This window comes from Triturus cristatus, chromosome 5_1 (assembly GCF_964204655.1).
Source record: "Triturus cristatus chromosome 5_1, aTriCri1.1, whole genome shotgun sequence".
Lineage (NCBI taxonomy): Eukaryota > Metazoa > Chordata > Amphibia > Caudata > Salamandridae > Triturus > Triturus cristatus.
The window spans coordinates 226,657,147-226,676,709 of record NC_140587.1 but is presented as its reverse complement, the minus strand read 5'-3'; the positions used below and the strand labels follow the sequence as shown (position 1 = coordinate 226,676,709).

Sequence of the window (19,563 nt, the reverse complement as noted above, 5' to 3'; positions counted from 1 at the left end):
ACTCTGTGTCAAAGGGGCGTGTCATGGGTGCTGCTGTGGGTGTTCCCACACAACACCCATGGCTTTTTGACACTGACGCCTTTCTAGGCTAGAGGGTAGCTTGACTGCATTGGAGGGAGAGGCAGCGGGGATGAATGAACAATTGACACAATTGCGGGAGGCTAATATCCAATACGCAGAACTGCTTGAGGAACTACGGGTTGTTGACTACCGACTGTATATACAGAAATTGCACACACAGGCTGATAGCTCGGGCCCCTACTGGCGCGGTTGGTTCGGAATGCCCCACTGCCCACACCCATACTCGAAATTAGGAATGGTGAGGATACTGTGGTGACTACGCAACTGGACATCAATTCCGCATTTATGGACTATTACGAGCACCTATACGGTCCCCCACCTAGACTTCCTGATACTGAATTTGACCGCTTCTTTGGCGGTTTAACCCTCCCGCAACTCACACAACAACAACGTGATGACTTAATGAGACCAATAAATGGGGCGGGAATCCGGAAGGCAATTAAGGCCTTACCTCGCAATAAAACCCCAAGGCCTGATGGACTGCCGGTCGAATTTTATGCGGTGTATGCCGAATTATTAACTCCACATCTGCAATGCATATACCGTGAATCACTGGAAGAGGGTGGCCTCCCTATTACTACATTGCAAGCGTTAGTAGTCTCTTTATTAAAACCTCGGAGAGACGTGCTTATATCAAGCTATAGACCCTAGTCGCTCCTCAACACGGATTATAAAATCCTCAGTAAATTGCTGGCCACTCGCCTTGATCAGTTTATTCCCACACAGACACACACTAATTAGTGTGGTTTTGTGCCTGGTAGGAACACTGCATTCAACATCAGACGCATGCACCGGGTCATGTTGGGCACACTAAACACGGGAACCAGGGAAGGTTGTATATCCCTTGACTTGAGGCAGGCGTTTGACTCCTTACACTGGGATTATATGTTCGGTGCACTTGTGGAAATTTAGCGTGCAAACTGAACATTATCTGCGCCATCTTGCCTCTCCCCAGCGCCACGCACAACGAATGCACGGCCGCCATTTTAGGTACCCCGCTCTCTCCCCGCTCACTCTCGACCGCCAGCGTTTTCCCTTGGCGCTGCAAGCATCCCCCGCGCGCCGGCCACCCCCGCTCTCTCATACAGGCCATAAACCCTCTCCTTCTGCGCGGCCCTGCTACGGAACCACTTCCGACCGACAACCCATACATGGTCATGCCTCTCCTTTGATAACCCCCTTCCTCTGCGCCCCATTGTCTGAACTGGTCCCAGGCCATCACCTAGCCCTGCGGATGCAGTTTATTGCCCCTACTGTAAGGGAAACACCCCACATCAAAGGGATTACAGTAGAATCAAAGCCCCTACCCCCTGAGACCGGCCGGTTGCACACACCCCCGGGAATTAGCGGAATTCCCTGCTGCGCGATAGCCATCTCCCACTGCGGGTAGGGTGGGAACCTCTACTGTAACCATGTGTGGGATCGGATCTGAGCCGGGGCTTCAGGGGATATTTCCCCGCACATCAAGGGAATCTCAAGAATATACTATGTGTAATAAAGCAATAAACGTGTGTATAAGAGACCAGGTCTCAGAGATGCAGTTAGAGCACCTCGTGACGATACCTTGCTGTCTGATCTGATGTGTTCTGCTCCGACGGAATAAAACTTTGTTTCCTGCCTTCCAGTCTCCGGCGCCTGCCTCTTTTATTGGTAAATTATCGAGTGGTATGAGAGGCGATTACCGCCGGGCAAATACTTGAAAGATTATCGACTGAAACTGCCGCTACCATTTAACAATTGGCGTCCCAAACGTGGGGCCCATCAGCGACACGTGGATCCAGTGGGAGAGGTCCCGACGACAGAGTGAACGACTGCAACGATCGGGAGAGCTCCTGCCCAATAGACCCTCGTCTGGCAGCCGATCATCCGAACTTCACTGGTTCCGAGCAGACCTCTCTCGAGTGATCTACGGTCCTGACTGGGAACCATCAGGAGTGCCGCGGCAAATACGGAGAATAGAGGACGATCGGGCGCTGGAGGCGGAAGACGAGAAACTGTCCAAGCGGTCCGGGTAAGGTCGTGAAATACGACAAAAGTGCGAAATAATTGATTGATTGTTTGAATACTAGTATTGCTCATTGATTGTGCTCATTGATTGTTCTCTTTGAGATATTCGCTGTCTACAAACGGGGAGGAGTAGAAATACTCTCTCTCTCTCCCTTTGCAGATGGTGAAGGGTAGGTAACGCAGACTTTTGTCCCCGTTGAAACCCGTCGTGCCTATCTTTATCTCCCCATTGATTGATTGTCCGAACATTGATTGTTTTGAAGAATAATGCTTTTGAGATATTCTCTGTTTGCAAATAACGTAGAATAGGAATATTCTGTCTAGTCTTTGCAAATAGTGAAGGGTAGGTAACGCAGACTTTTGTCCCCGTTGAAACCCGTCGTGCCTATCTTTATCTCCCCATTGATTGATTGATTGATTGTCCGAACACTAGATGTTCGATATTGGTTCTTTGGAGGTATTCTCTGCTTACAAATAACGAAGAATAGAGATATTCTGTCTAGTCTTTGCAAGCAGTGAAAAGATAGGTAGTACTGACTTTTGTCCCCGTTGAAACCCGTCATGCCTATCTTCTCCCCACTGATTGGTAGTTGGTTCTGCCCGGACCGCTTATTAGAGGTGAACCATCCGGCTCCACTGGAAGGCACCCCTAATAAGGACATGTTCACTAAATATGGACTAGTCGCCGTAGCTTATAGCAAGCTGTGGCATAAATATACCAAGAAGGACCCCGAAAGTCAGTGGCCACTGATGGGATCCTTCGACGACCGCAAGATAGAAGCGCTAGAAGTAGCTCTGCGTAGCAATAAGACGACGCCTACTATGCTTGACAGTATTGGCATGTGGCGCAAAGAAGCGACGCAACGGAAAAAGAGGGAAGAAGTAAAAGCAGAAAAGGAATTACGAAAGGCAGCTCACCTAGCCGCTAAAAAGTTAGAAGAAGACATAAAGGAGAGAAGGGAAACTAAACTAAGACAGGAGCCCGAAACCTCAGGCCAGTACGCTGTTAGGACCCCTTCTTTGCTCTACCCTGTATTGTCCTCCAAGCAGCAAACGAATGACGAATTACTGTTAGGTCCCCCGACCATTTACATGCCCCCTCCGTATGCACCCTCCCAATCGGTAGTGCAACACCCACAACCCCCGAACACGAACGAAAGCAGTACAGGGGCCTCGGCCCTCACGGCCTCCGCGCCGGCTGAGCCTCTTGTACTGAACCTAACGTCGACTACAACGCTAGACGACCATGAGATAGGAAAGAAAGAGTCCACCAGAATGAATCGGTTAACTAAAGATGAACGAGCAGGAATTGACAAGATAGTAGGGACGCTGGTGGAGCGAAAAGAAAGTGAGGAGTATATAACGGACGTGTATAAATCGTATGCCGACAGCCGCAGACGACACTTCGTCGTACGGCTCTGTTATCACACCCTGAATACATATGAGGATAGGTACCATGATAAAGGTCCCGAAGGCCTAGCGGCCCTATATAGGAAGGTAGACATTGGGGAAGAAAGAGAGGGCGATGTAACGAACCTCTTCACTCGTACACTCGAGGTCTACCGACACCTTAAAGAACATGGACAGACCACCAAAACAGAAACCCCCATAGCAACTAAGCCCCAGGGAGGAAGGGACGATGCCATGATGCCCATTAAAGAAGCTGCCCCCTATTGGGTCCCCCCACGGGGTCAGGGAACGCACGACGACATCAACCACCAAGATGCGAAGGGAAGGGTTGTATATAACTGGGTCTACCAGCCGTGGGACCGGCAAGATATTTTGACCTTTAGAAAGACCCTACCCGACTTGAGAAAGAACCCGACTGCCTTCTACACTGAATTAGGCACAGCCTTAGGCTCAACGATAATGACGTTAGCAGATATCGACTTGTTCTTTGGGCTATGTCTGCCGGCTGATGTGTGGAAACAAATCCGGAAAGTTGACCACGCTGAGCCGTTCGGATATACCTGGGTACAACTCGATACCATAGATAAACAGCGAGAACCTGGACAGAAACCCCCGAAAGCCATCTTAGAGCTCCCAGACAAGATTGTACAAAAGCTGAAGACTTTAATCCCAGAAAGAAAGGTAGACTGGTCGATAGTGACGGCTTGCCGCCAGAAACCCCAGGAGGATGTGTCTGAATACTTCTCCCGATTCGAAACTGTGTTTTCCGATTACAGTGGCCAAGACATGACCACCGCAACCGGACACCACCTCTTTGTCCAGAATTATGTAAAGGGTCTGTCTCAAGAAGTCTCCCAGAAGCTACAGACCAGCGAGAGTAGCTGGGCAGCCTCCAAACCCGCAGCAATTCTCCAGATGGCCCAATACTACGAAAATCAGAAGAACGAGAACGATAGGGCATCAGAGAAGAAGAAAAAGGAATTAAAGGAGAGGGTGATGATAGCACAGTTGCAAGGGGTGACCATAGGAAGGGAACCCCCAAAAGAGAATTACCAACCAACCGCCCCTAGAAAGCTACCCCCTAGAGACCATACACCTACACCCTACAACGGACGGAGAGACTTAGATGGAAATCAATGTGCGTTCTGTAGAGGGTTCGGACACTGGAAATCCCAGTGCCCGGTCCTTCTGGAAATAAACAAGAATAGGGACCCCAGAGACGCAGCATACGACCACAGAAATAGAGGACAGGGACGAGGGCACACGAACAACACCATCAACGACAGGCCAGGCAGACCAAACACCTTTGATCGCCCCCGCCAAAACCAGTGTCAGCAGTCCGACTATGAGAGCACTCATGACTTCGCATAGGACCGCCAGGGGCAAGGGAGGGATCCAGTCGAACTCCGTGTTGACCAGCAAGGTCCTTACGTCACCGCTAAGGTCTTGGGCACAAAATCTCCATTCCTGGTAGATACTGGGGCGACACGTAGTGCGTTATCTAAACGACTGATTCCTAGGGCACCCTTGTCTGGCTCACACGTAACCTCAATAGACTTTGACGGAACGCCCTCCACTAACCCCTTATCAGCACCAATCTCCTTTTACTTAGAAGATAACACCACTGACACGACCTTTCTGCTCTCCTCCAACACCCCCGATGCTATTATGGGACTTGATTTGCTAAAACATTTTCGAGCCACTATCAGATGCTCCCCAGACGGAGTTCGAGTCATCCTACACGATAACCCAGATCTGTCCAGACCCTGTCACACTCGGCGTATGCTCTCTATAACCGATGCCGATAAGTCCCTACTCGACACATTACCTTCACATCTATGGGCTAAAACCGACTCAGATGTAGGGCGCATGGTGATCGACCCGGTACACATAACCGTCCGACCGGACGCAGTGCTCCCAAAGCTTCCACAGTATCGGATATCACCCGAAGGCGAGAGGGCATTGGTGGAAATCATCGAGTCCCTGGTCGAGGCAGGAGTGGTAGAAGAAGTAGTGAGTAATGTTTGCAACAGCCCTATCCTACCCATTGTAAAGAAGCAAGGCGAGGGGGATGAGAAAGCCTACCGTTTCATTGTTGACTTGCGAGAGGTTAACAAAGTAGTCATACCCCAGTACCCCGTAGTCTCAGACATCACCACCATCCTCACCCTGATTCCATCCACCGCCACCATCTTTACTGTTATTGACCTCAAGAACGCATTCTTTTCCATCCCCATCCACCCAGACAGCCGCTACCTGTTCGGCTTCACTTTAAAAGCCCGTTCGTACAGATTCTGCAGGGCGCCCCAGGGCTACACTGAGAGTCCCAGTATTTACAGCCAAGCCCTCAAGAGGCAACTGGATGCAGTCCAACTGCCCGATGGAGTGGTATTGATACAGTACGTCGATGACATTCTTTTGGCGGCCGACACCACTCCTCTTGCCGTCACAGCCACCATTCACCTCCTCCGCTTCCTTGCGGAGAACGGTCACAAGGTCTCCAGAAAGAAATTGCAATTCTGCCAGCCCCAGGTAACTTATCTAGGCCACCTACTATCCAAAGATGGGAGGAAACTTACCCCTGACCGAATTCAAGCCATCCTAGAAACCCCTGTTCCCAAAACTCAGAAGCAAGTACGATCCCTAGTGGGCCTCACCTCCTTTTGTCGACAGTGGTTGCCAAACTTCAGTCTCACCATAAAGCCTCTGCTTTCCCTGCTGGCTAAGGATGTCCCCTTCCCCCTCCCCTGGACACCTGAATGCCAATCCTCCTTCAAAGAATTACGAGACGCCCTCTGCTCGGCCCCAGTCCTAGGAACCCCAGACTACACTAAACCTTTCTCCCTCTACACCCACGAAAGGGAGGGATGTGCGTTGTCTGTCCTAACCCAGTCCATAGGCCCTAAGCAACGCCCTTGTGCCTACTTCTCTGCCACTCTCGACCCCGTAGCCAGAGCCTTGCCCGCCTGCCTTCGAGCAGTAGCCGCCGCTGCTGTCTCTATCCGACAAAGTGAGGGGATCGTGCTCTCGAACCCCCTCACAGTATTGGTACCCCATGCTGTTGATACCCTCCTGAACCAAACCAAGACTCAACACCTGACTAGCGCACGACTGACTGGGTATGAACTGACTCTGCTTGCACCCCATATCACATTGAAACGATGCACCACTCTGAATCCAGCTACTCTACTACCTCTCCCTGACGCTGACCCCAATGCATCCCCTATACATGACTGCGTGACCCTCACCGACGAACAAACCAAGAGTAGGGTTGACCTCCGGGATACTGCCTTCCCGGACCCTGACGGAGAACTGTGGGTGGATGGCTCATGCATCAAGCTCCCTGATGGCACCACCTCAGCTGCCTATGCAGTCACCACAGCTCGAACAGTTGTTGAGACAGCCCGCATCACACAGCGATCCGCACAGGCGGCTGAACTAATTGCCCTCACACGAGCCTGCATCCTGGCAGCAGGGACAACCACAAACATTTACACAGACAGTCAGTATGCCTTTGGGGTAGTTCACCACTTCGGGCTCTTATGGAAAGAGAGGGGATTCTTGACTTCTCATGGCACACCCATCCTGCATGGAGACCTAGTCTCTGCCCTGACCGAAGCAGTCCTCCTCCCCACACGGTTAGCTGTGATCAAATGCCAGGCACACAAGAAGGTGACAGACATTATAGGTCAGGGAAATGCACTAGCTGACATTACTGCCCGAACCACAGCCGAGAATAGGTCCACGACCCGTATGTACGTGACCAGGTCACAAACTGAGAAATGGAAGGATGCTAGGGAAACGATTAAGGATATCCAACTAGCCAGCACACCACACGAATTAACTGAATGGGCCCGGGTAGGATTGAAGGACGATGACGGTTGTTGGCGAACTAAAGACTCGAACAAATGGCTGCTACCCGACTCATACTTGATCCCCGTGCTGACCATGGCACACTCCCCCGCACACATAGGGTCTGCCCCCATGATCGAACTCATCTCCAAAGTCTGGCACAACGACAGAATACCAGACTCAGCCAAACGTCTGGTCCAACAATGCCTAGTATGCCTCCAACACAACCCTGGGAAAGGAACTGCTGTACCCCGGGGAGGGTTTGGGGTCCCCAATCACCCCTTTGAAGTCCTACAAATGGACTACGTCCAGCTAGAAAGGTGCCAAGGTTTAAAGTATGTGCTTGTCGTTGTATGTGCCTTCAGCAAGTGGGTGGAAGCCTACCCGACCCATGATAACACCGCTATGACTACCGCAAAAGTACTACTGAAGGAATTCTTCCCCAGATACGGCCTTTGTCGAATTTTGTGGAGCGACAATGGCCCCCACTTCGTAGCCAAAGTTATCCAACTCATCTTAAAAGGGTTGGGTGTAAAACAGAAGTTCCATGCGGTCTTCCATCCCCAATCGGCAGGCCTGGTTGAGCGACACAATGCCACATTGAAGCTTAAGATAGCAAAAATAGTCGCCACCACAGGACTAAGATGGCCAGACGCTCTCCCACTAGCATTGCTATCAATGCGTTCCACCCCCACCAAACACCACTTAACCCCCTACGAGGTCGTCTTTGGGCGGCCCATGAACCTTTGGACTGCACCAAAACCATCATCCATCCACGACGTCCCGGACGTCCTCATGTCTGACTATTTGTATAACCTAACTAAGACGTTGTCTGTTATCCACCAGCAGGTGCTGCACGCCATTCCCGATGTTTCCAGGGGCCCGGGACACGACATCCAACCCGGTGACTTCGTCTTAGTGCGTAACTTCCAGCGCACCAAGAGTCTGGAGCCCCGGTGGACGGGCCCCCTGCAAGTCCTGATCACCACCCGAACAGCTCTTCGAGTGGAGGGGAAACGCAATTGGCTGCATGCACACCACTGCAAGAAGGTATCACCGACCCTGACAACCACGGACAACATCACCACCCAAGAGGAACTACTGGACAAAGACCGACCATCCCTGAACCGCTGCCCGGATACAGAGACACTTGAGTTGATTGAATATCCCGATCCCACTGTGCCATCCAAAGAAGGGTATAACTTGCGACGAAAGGAGAGAACTTCGGCTAAGCAGACCACAGGCTAAGTGGAAATCTCAGAACGGTAGCCTAGTCACCTAAAAGGCCACCAGGAGAGAAACTAAAACAAAGTCTGTGGTTCTGCCCGCTACCGAGTCTCTTGAAGGTGATGGAAGCGCCCGACATGAAGATGATGGAAGCAACCGGACGTCCGAAGATCCACTACAGAAACCCAAAGACTGACCGAATGCACAGCTTAAAGACTATTGCACTTTTCATTACCCTTCTCTTTTGCCTTCTCCTCGTGGTCACCTTCTGGATCATGGAGGAGAGCACACCCGCTCATAAGACATTACTGACCACCGTTCAACCTACCACCACGAAAGAACATCATCTGATCTCGCTTTCACCCCAACTCCGAGAAAGGCGTAAGGAGTTCTGGAATAACTCTTTTGTGCAGTTGCTCCACCAACACAATCTTGCTACCAACACCACTAATTGCTGGATCTGTGGACTGCTACCACATGCCACTGGACACTCTATCCCTTTCATCCCTTCACCTTTTTCTGTCCATGGTTCCTGCCTCGCCTGGCTAATCCTCCTGCAAGAAAGCTACAAGGACAATGCCACTTCCGGCAGAACCATGTCACACTTTTACCATGGGTTCTGGCTGAACAAAACTGGAAGAACTTCTGCCCTCTTCTGCCCTCTGAGATCGAACACTTCCTTTCACATGGACATCCCAGCCAAAGAACGAGTTGAAATGCAAGTGTTCAACAATCCAGCCAGACCCACCTTCTCTTACCTCCGGAAACGGACGGCCGCCACCCTAACAGTGGCCCTGTCCGTCATCAACATCACTGGGTCTGTATGCCTCGAAGGCCTGGGGGCACAGCTGGTGGGCCACAGCTCCTGCCTCATCACCCGAACATTGGACTCAGTTGACCCACCCTCCTTTGTTGCCTCCCCGAATATGTACTTCGTCTGTGGTACTAAGGCCTACACCTGGCTTCCGAAAGGTTGGGGAGGCACCTGCTACATCGCCTTTGTCCTTCCTCCGACGTATGTGGCTCCAGCAAACCATCACCGACAGAAACGGGCCAAAGACATTGTGCAGGCCGACTCCACCGGAGCACAGTTCATGGACGCAGTCAAAGGCCTTGTTCCACTCTGGGGTCCGATGGCAAACAGCCGTGCCATCCGCCACTTAACCCAGGCAGTCGAAACGGCAATGAACATTACAGCTGGCGCCCTCGCCAACAACACCGCTGAGCTTCAGGCCGTCCGCCTGGTGGCTCTCCAGAACCGCCTTGTTCTAGACGTGGTTCTGGCAGATCGTGGAGGAGCATGCCGCATCATTGGGTCCAGCTGTTGCACCTACGTACCGGATAACTCACCCTCAGTCTACAAAGCAATTGAACATCTCCACAGACTGTCCGCAGAGGTTCATCAAGAACAAGAAGAATGGTCACTGGGGAGTTGGTTTTGGGACACTATTAAAGGTTGGGGATGGAGGCTGTTTTCATTTATCCTGATACCGATTGTGTTACTATGTGGATGTTGCTTGGGGATTCAGTGTCTGCCACCTTTATGTTCGCTTTTTATGAACTACATCTGCCCTAAGACTTTGGACTTTGAAACTGAGCGGATGAAAGCTCTGAACGAGGTGGAAGTACGGGGTATTATGGGGATAGATCCAAACTAGGCAAGCTGGCGAGACATGTTAAAAGGGAGGACTGTGGAAATTTAGCGTGCAAACTGAACATTATCTGCGCCATCTTGCCTCTCCCCAGCGCCACGCACAACGAATGCACGGCCGCCATTTTAGGTACCCCGCTCTCTCCCCGCTCACTCTCGACCGCCAGCGTTTTCCCTTGGCGCTGCAAGCATCCCCCGCGCGCCGGCCACCCCCGCTCTCTCATACAGGCCATAAACCCTCTCCTTCTGCGCGGCCCTGCTACGGAACCACTTCCGACCGACAACCCATACATGGTCATGCCTCTCCTTTGATAACCCCCTTCCTCTGCGCCCCATTGTCTGAACTGGTCCCAGGCCATCACCTAGCCCTGCGGATGCAGTTTATTGCCCCTACTGTAAGGGAAACACCCCACATCAAAGGGATTACAGTAGAATCAAAGCCCCTACCCCCTGAGACCCGGCCGGTTGCACACACCCCCGGGAATTAGCGGAATTCCCTGCTGCGCGATAGCCATCTCCCACTGCGGGTAGGGTGGGAACCTCTACTGTAACCATGTGTGGGATCGGATCTGAGCCGGGGCTTCAGGGGATATTTCCCCGCACATCAAGGGAATCTCAAGAATATACTATGTGTAATAAAGCAATAAACGTGTGTATAAGAGACCAGGTCTCAGAGATGCAGTTAGAGCACCTCGTGACGATACCTTGCTGTCTGATCTGATGTGTTCTGCTCCGACGGAATAAAACTTTGTTTCCTGCCTTCCAGTCTCCGGCGCCTGCCTCTTTTATTGGTAAATTATCGAGTGGTATGAGAGGCGATTACCGCCGGGCAAATACTTGAAAGATTATCGACTGAAACTGCCGCTACCATTTAACAATCTTGCCCGCTTTGGTATACCTGAGGAATATATAGCGTGGGTGCGCTTACCATACAAGAACCCCACTGCGCGGGCGCGCACGGGTCAGCACGTTTCAGGGCAATATGTGGAGGCACGGGGAACCAGACAGGGCTGCCCCTTTTCACTGCTACTGTTTATTCTGGCGCTGGAGCTGCTTTTACATAGCCTTCATGCTCTCGCCGCCTGTAAGGGAATAACGCGTGGTAGTACGTCTCACACCGTCTCGGCGTATGCAGACGATCTTATTCTTTATGTTAAGGACATGGACGTGGATCCTCACCCAATGCCCTCTATTCTTGCATCTTTTCAGGCTATATCTGGCCTGGCCATTAATGCTACCAAGTCGTATGCTTATTTCTTTGATAGCAACGGCAGGATCGGGCATTACAAGTTTGGCTCCTGGACCTTCCATATAGCACCTGTTACATTTAAATATCTCAGAATACAAATCTATCGTAATATTGAGGACCTCCTGGATGGCAACCTCACGCGGGCGATCGCCGCTCTCAAATTCAGTTCTGGGTCTCATTGCCACTCTCGGTAGTGGGCAGGGTGGCCATTACGAAAATGGTGCTGCTACCGCGGCTCCTTTACTATTTTACCAACTTGCCGATACTTGTCCCCGCGGGGATTTTTAAAATTTTGAATTCTCTGGTATCTGATCTAATATGGGGCACAGGGCGGAGACGTGTTAGCCTAGTGAATCTACAACTCACCACGGCACGAGGGGAGATGGGAGTGCCGGATTTACGTGCATATTGCTATGCTAGCCAGCTGCAATGGCTGGCATATTGGCTGGCTGGACGCAATTTGCAGGAGCTGGATATGACGTCACGGGAATGGGACAAGGGGGTCATCCACAGGCTCTTATTACCGCAGACCCCTCTATTGCCGTCAACGCCCCATTTGTTGAAACTAGCTATCGCTTACTGGCGGAGTGCAGTGAGGTACATTGGGCAGAGGACGCCATATGCCCCCACTATTCCACTACTGGGTATCCCTACATGCTCGGGACTGACAACTGTCCGCACGCTGTGAGCATGGGCTGGAGAGGAAATCACCACGGTTGGGGATTTCTTTGCTGAAGTTGTATTAATGCCACATGAAACTTTTGTACGTGTACATGGCGCCCCCGACACAGTTCCTCCTATATGCACATATATCCAGATACATATGCACCACATGGTCACCCGAAGGTACTGAACCAGTCACAAATGCATTACTTACCATGCAATACCTAATGGGAAATGGGGCATGACTGACGAGGTGGCTAACCCACGGAATTTACACTGAGAAAATGGTTTCCTTACAGCCGCTGCGTGATAAGTGGGAGGGAGACGTAGGCTGTGCATTTACAGACAAGGAATGGCACACTATACTGGGGTACTCCAAGAAGGTTTCTCGAAATCCTAAGTTCAAATTTATCCAATTGATGTTACTGCATAGAGCTTACCTGACCCCGCACAGACTGAGCGCTATGTTTCCGGGAGCGGATGATGCCTGCCCGCGGTGCTGCGCCTCCGACGCGGGGTTGATACATATGCTGTGGGACTGCCCTAGACTAGAACATTACTGGGCGACGATCTGTAAAATACTGACTAATATAGCCCCGGTGCGCCAGAACGACACGTTGGAATACTGCATACTGGGTCTGAGGCCCGTGTCAAGAAGGGTGGCTCTACTTGCCGATTTGCCAATCTTGCGCTCCTGCTGGCAAAGAGAGCCATAACTGATAGATGGAAGGCTACCAGAGCCCCGTCCCTGCAGGACTGGCAAACGGAAATGCTGAAATGGGGTAGGGCGGAGGGGGCTGAACTGAAACGTGAGGGATATAGAGGCCTAAGGAAAACACAGATTTCGATGGGATGGTACACAATGATAGAGGAATATGCTGCGATAGATGTCTTGTCCTATTGAGGCAGGCTCGGATTATTGTAGGGGGGCCTACTCCACAAGAGTGGGACCCGTGAGCTCCTCTCGACCCTTGTGGGATATACTGTGTGGTGTGGCAGGACGATGCGGTCTACCTGAGTCAGTCCTCTGAGCCAAGTCACATACAACTGCGGATATGAGAAAATATGCAGATACTACTGGTGGGTGTTTAGGGCCGAGCATGCGGGGAGGGAGGGGGAAGGTGGGTGTGAGTTTTTGTTAGAAATGTTATGTCTGTATTAGAAATTGATAGATTTGTTTGATGATGACACGTTTAACCGGATTCTTAGCGCAGAGGTAACTGTTGATAATTCTTCGTAATTTTTTCTTTTTTTTTTGCCGTTTGGGACGCATTAGCGACATTAGACCACTAAATGATTCCACGCAGGGAATATCATGGATGTACGAGATTGGTGGAACGTGATATTCTACATTACTTGTCAATCTGTGAACTATGTAACGCATTTATGTGTCCATATATCACTGTATGATGCCCGGTTAAATGATTTGTGTAATTCAATAAAAACAAATTAAATTTTAAAAAAATGGCTTTTGGACACTGACCCAGATTTACAAGGATTCATAAATCTGAGGCAGCGCCAAAAACAGGGGAGACGTTAACGTGGCGCAACAAGGAGAAATTATTTTATTTCTCCTCATTTTTCTCTGAAGTTAGACTTTTGGTCTAAGTTTAGACTTAACTCTAACTTAGACCAAAAATCTAACTTTACTACTACTAAAGTTAGACTTTAAGGCTAAACATAGACTTTTTGTCTAAATCTAGACCAAAAGTCTAACTTTAGTAGTAGTAAAGTTAGGGCCTGATTCACAGAACTAACTTAAGACAAAGTCCTAAACTTACTACCATTTTGGTATTCACAGAAGGCACTTACTCATTTTGGTATCATAGAAGGCACTTACTCATTTCGGTATTCACAGAAGTTAGGAGTCCTAGCTCTAGGACTCCTAAATGCCTTCTGTGAATACTGATAGTCTTATAGTTAGGATTTTTCCAAGTTTAGGAGTAGTAAAGTTAGGACTCCTAACTTTAGGACTCCTAAATGCCTTCTGTGAATTAGAATTGTTCTCAGTTTAGGAGTAGTAAAGTTAGGACTCCTAACTTTAAGACTCCTAAATGCCTTCTGTGAATACCGAAAGTCTTAAAGTTAGGATTTTTCTCAGTTTAGGAGTAATAAAGTTAGGACTCCTAACTTTAGGACTCCTAAACTGAGAAAAATCCTAACTTTAAGACTTTTGGTATTCACAGAAGGCATTTAGGAGTCCTAAAGTTAGGACTCCTAACTTCTGTGAATACCGAAATGAGTAAGTGCCTTCTGTGAATACCAAAATGAGTAAGTGCCTTCTGTGAATATCAAAATGATAGTAAGTTTAGGATTTTGACTTAGGTTAGTTCTGTGAATCGGGCCCTTAGACTTTAGGTCTAAACTTAGACTTTTGGTCTAAGTTTACTTTTGTGAATCAGGCTCTCTCAGTGTCTGGCAGAGGTTAACAGCCAAGTCCAGTCCAGGTCAAGTTGCCTCTAGTCAGCTCGGCATTTCAGGGAAAAGACCTCTTGCAGATTGTTGTGACCCTGCAGCAAACTGATCCTTGAAATACACTTCTGTGTCCTGTGCTATAAGAGCGAGCAGGCCAAGTCCTTCAGGGCTCCTCTCAGGTCGCAATGGATGCTACACATTAAAAATAATGAGCAATGCGGCAGGATGAGATAAATGACCAGAATGTTGCAGGAAGGGAAGTGTAAAGGGTACTGCAATCCAATTGTAAAAGATGCAGCAACTTGGCAGAGATAATTTATGTAAGGCACAGAGAATACAACAGAGAATGAGCAACAGCAGGTCCATTCCTCTTACCATCTTCCACAGGTCCAGAATGTGTACTAAGGATCATGCTTCGGGGTGCCACATTTGTGCTTGGCACTATGTAGTGGGTGGGGGTGACTTTATGGGCACTCCTCCAATGGGGTAAAGTTATGAGAGGCAACCCTACCCCCTTTTTCAGAAGTTACTCTTTCCGCTACTGCAAACAATCTCACAGTGCCCCTCGTTCTTAAAACTCAAAATAGGGAACCACTTCGCCCCTTGCATAAAGCCTGTCTGAACACCCTGAGGTGTGGTGAGGGCAATGAGCAGTCCCTTCCTTTGTGGTCACTTAAAATCTTTTCTGGGGTAGCTTTCCTCCCACTGGGTTTTGAGGCAGCCTGACTATTAGTAGCTTGACATAAATGTATTTCCTAGATCCACGGTAACTAGCTGTCGGACTTCCTCACCCTCCAACCTCGGTAATGAACATGACTCACCCTCGCAATCCGGCTCTTTCTTTTTTCAGCATCACACGTTCAGAAGAGGCAAGCGTATCAGGCACGGTTCCTCCCGTCCGCGGACTGGCCCTTTAACACAGATGAAGATGACGAAGACCATGCCTCAATGGGAAGCACTATCAACGATCCTTGGCTACTAAAACTGGAAGGGGCCGAACAGGAGGTCGTCGACCGGAAGCAGGAAGTCGGAGCACCCGGAGTGAGCAAGGACCGAAGGGGAGTTGTTATGGAGGAGACCGGGATCCCTACAGATCGAGAGGAGGAGGCTGCGCCCCGCCACGGCCCCAGAGGGTCGTGGCTACAACAGGTGCGTTCTCGACTCCACAAGCTTAGACACTGGGAGGGGGTTCGGGTATCCACTGATAAGGCGGAATCCCGGTGTGGGTCAGGTTAACAAACGGGCTGTTTAATCCCATACCCCGGGCAGACCGGCTTTGTTTCCTGGTGTCAGGACCTTCCCCGCCCCTCGTGCTTTTCGGGTGCGTTTCCCCTCACCCCTATCCCTTTACGTTCATAGAGTGTGTGCTCTGCCCTAAAACTGGTTCCTTTTCCCTTCTATGTGCCTGCCGGGTCCGGGAGGAAAACAGGGAGGAGAAGGAATCGAGCGCCTCTACGAGGAAAAGCAAAGAATCCCCTGACAAAGACGCCGTTATATATGAGAACCCACTCGTTTGGCCTGTACTTAAACTGCTGCCTCTATAATAAAATCCCTAAGCATCACCTCTATGCAGTCCAGTCTCTTGAGTGACCCCGCAAAGTGTAACACTAGCATTCCTGCAAGGGAAAAAAAACACCCTACCCACACCCAGGCCATTGCCTCTGCACTGGCAGCAGTTTTCACACCTTATTCACGTCAAGTAAAGCCTGAGCAATGCAAATTAGCCTTCCGTAGCTGCAGGCAGGGTAATGATAATGTTTTAAAGGTAACATTTTCCATATTTAATAAAAATCTGACTTCAACATAAGGTTGAAGTTTTCTTACTTATTAATTTTAAAAATAGTTGTAAAAATTGAGCCTGTAGCAAGTACAGGTCAAACATTGCAGATTAAAGTGTATAATCAATGACCTTTCCTTTGTGCCAGCTACAGCCTGACCAGAAACAATGCCATTTTGGGACTAGTCACTGGGGAACACACTTTTCTAATATCACACATGTGCACTCTTGAATATTATGCAACATACCTTGTGAGTAACAGGGTGTGCTACGGGTGACTTATATTAAAAGATGATCATAACAGGTCTGTGCAACAGGATTCAATCTGATGTCATCAGGCCGAAGCCATGTTTTCCAGGCCACTCTGTTGATAGGTGCTCCGGTTCAAAGGTGGCATTTAATTTCCAGGCCCTGGATATATTTTCTGTACCATATACATGGGACTTATTAGCAAGTTAAATGAGCCAATGAGAATAAGCTAATTTATGCTTGTTTGAAAGGGGAGCACAGACACTTTATCCAGGTTAACTGGGGTAAAGTTCACAGAGGTCTAAGCAGTGGAAAAAATAGGTGCAGAATAATGTGAAAAGGCTGGGGTGACCATGAAGAAATAGTGGACTAACAATATTTATCCCTTTTGTTGTGCCCGACTGAACCACAGACACAGCCAAGCAGCTCTATTGTTAGCTACCTTTTGTGAGCCTCGAGATATTTGAGAGTTTTGAGACAGTGTTCTTAATTGATGTTATCTTCACCTCGCGGTGGTCAAGTGTTTTTTCAGGTGGTGTACGAGTATGTCAGAGTTTGGAGTGACAACTTGTAAACTATAATACCTACAAAGTATGCTAGTGCAAACATTGCTTCAGTGTATGTGTGTTTACTATAATTATCATGGTTGCTGAATAAATGATGATAATGCTTTTTCTCTCTCCTCATAGGTCTAATGGCTAGTGAAGGTGCGTGATTAACTGGGACCCCCTGAATATGAGAAAATAAAATTCCTAGGACAGGGTAATACACAATGGAACAGTAACTTCCTAGGCAATTAGTTTATCAAGCATTATTGTATTGTAGGAGTGTCCAATTAGTGTAGCCACAACAAATTAAAAAATTGCACAATAATATTTATTATTGATATAGATATCACAAAAATAAAAGAAATCACAGTTAGAGAATACAAGTATACAATATATAGTCATTCAATACAATGTTTCCATTAAAATTACAATAAACCCTGTTCTTTTCTATTGAGCACATTTCCTGGTAAATGATGGCTAGGTACACAGATTGCCTCGATGTTGCCGGTAGCTGGCCTGGCGACCAGAAAGGATAAACCTTTCTGGTCGCCAGCCCAGCTACCGGCAACATCGAGGCAATCTGTGTACCTGGCCATCATTTACCAGGAAATTTGCTCAATATAAAAGACGTTCGTCATCTATACGGCATTTCATTGTGAATTGAACCTTGGATAATCTCCATATAAATCAAAATATCAGAACTATCCTTTCAATAGTGAATGCTTCTACAACATCAATTTTTATCAACTCTACATGACACAGAGTGTTCAGGTTTCAAACCCCAAGTGGACTCATACCAGAGAACAGGGTTTATTGAAATTTCCTAAAACAACTAAACTTTTGATCCGTTTGTGAGGATATCAAACCCCAAGTGGACCTACACCACATAACAGGTACCCTTAGAAACCTTCTAAAACCATCATACCTTTGACCCGTTTGTGAGGATATCATTTTCAGAATTGTGGCTTTTCCTGCCGAAGGCGTTTTTTTTCGCCGAAACGCGCATAGAAGACTATTACATGGCCACAGAAGTGCCCCCATTTTCTGTATAACTATTGTAATTTTAATGGAATCATTGTATTGAATGACTATATATTGTATAATTGTATTCTCTAACTGTGATTTCTTTTATTTTTGTGATATCTATATCAATAATAAATATTATTGTGCAATTTTTTAATTTGTTGTGGCTACACTAATTGGTCACTCCTACAATACAATAATGCTTGATAAACTAATTGCCTAGGAAGTTACTGTTCCATTGTCTAATGGCTAGTGAATGCAGCGTATAGGCAGGTGTAGCCCAAATTGTATTTTCTTCTCTCTATCCATCCTAGACCTGCACACCAGTAACTTGCCCTGATGGCAGGTTGTGAAAAAGACAGAAGTGGGGCCTACTCCTGATGAATGCCCCAGACCGACATCTGCCATAAGAGACAAGAAGAAGAAACATGTTGATACATCACTAAGGAGCTACACCGTATGGATTTTAATTGTACATTTGCTCTTATTGATGCGCTACGGAGGTATCAATAAACATATCGTAAGCTAACCATCCCTTACACGTCTATCTTTCCCAAAGGTCCCATAGACCTTACCAACTAGAACATACCACTTCACAACCCTCTTACAAGAGCATCAGTGGGTACCCATTATATTAATCTGTGAATTATCACAGTGAGAAGGGCCCTTTGGTTGGTGAGAACCTTTATCCTTTTTAGAGGAAACCGCTAGGTGATTCTTTTTTCCCAAGCACTCCTGACTCTGTGCTTAAGTTGCCCAATTGATTCCCAGATCCTGGTACTTTATTGAGATTACTGATTACGCTATGGAGGGTTTACTACTACACTCAAAATGTGTTTGTTTCCTCTTCCTTCCCTTTCAGGGTACAACATATGATTTTTTTTAGCATGACATACTATAGAGTATTTTCCTGCCCAGTTCTGTCTTCAATAAAGGGCCATGTGACAAGTGCTCTCATTTGACTGTTTTTTGAGACCTGGATGTTGCTTGAGGTTCAGATATACCTCACTTGCCTATAAGCACAGTGATTATTGTGGTACATTTCTCCTGCCATGGTCTTTAGAACAACATCTGACCTTAACAAATGGTCTATTTCAATGAGAAGTTTTTGGGGGAATAAAAGGGACTTTTAGTCTTAGTTGATTATGTATTGTTGCTTATGCAGACATTAGCTATGTTTCCTCAGTGAATAGTGAGATGAACATCTTTAGTGATATCTCTCAATTAATGGTATCCTTTATTATGTCTGGTCTGGTGGCTCAGTGGACTAAAGCAGCCACTGCAGGGGCCTTTGTTCGACCTCATGGTCACAGGTCCAAATCCTCGCGGGTCCACTCAGCCTTTCATCCATTGGAGGTCGATAAAATGAGTACCATAGAGTTGGGTAACAATAAACATCTGTTATTCAGCG

General features: G+C 48.2%; 1 protein-coding gene across 3 annotated transcripts in view; it reads right to left on the bottom strand.

Annotated features, from left to right (window-relative positions):
• FAM135B (family with sequence similarity 135 member B) overlaps positions 1–19,563 on the bottom strand; it is a 1,149,009-nt gene that overhangs the window by 595,804 nt on the left and 533,642 nt on the right. The window contains exon 1 of one of the 3 annotated variants that reach the window (XM_085604872.1): positions 15,377–15,533. The exons of the other annotated variants lie outside the window; for them this stretch is intronic. Coding sequence (XP_085460998.1) covers positions 15,377–15,408 — 32 coding nt within the window. The 5' untranslated portion in view covers positions 15,409–15,533. Of the gene's footprint in view, positions 1–15,376; positions 15,534–19,563 lie in introns of those variants that run through there. 3 annotated transcript variants of the gene reach the window in all.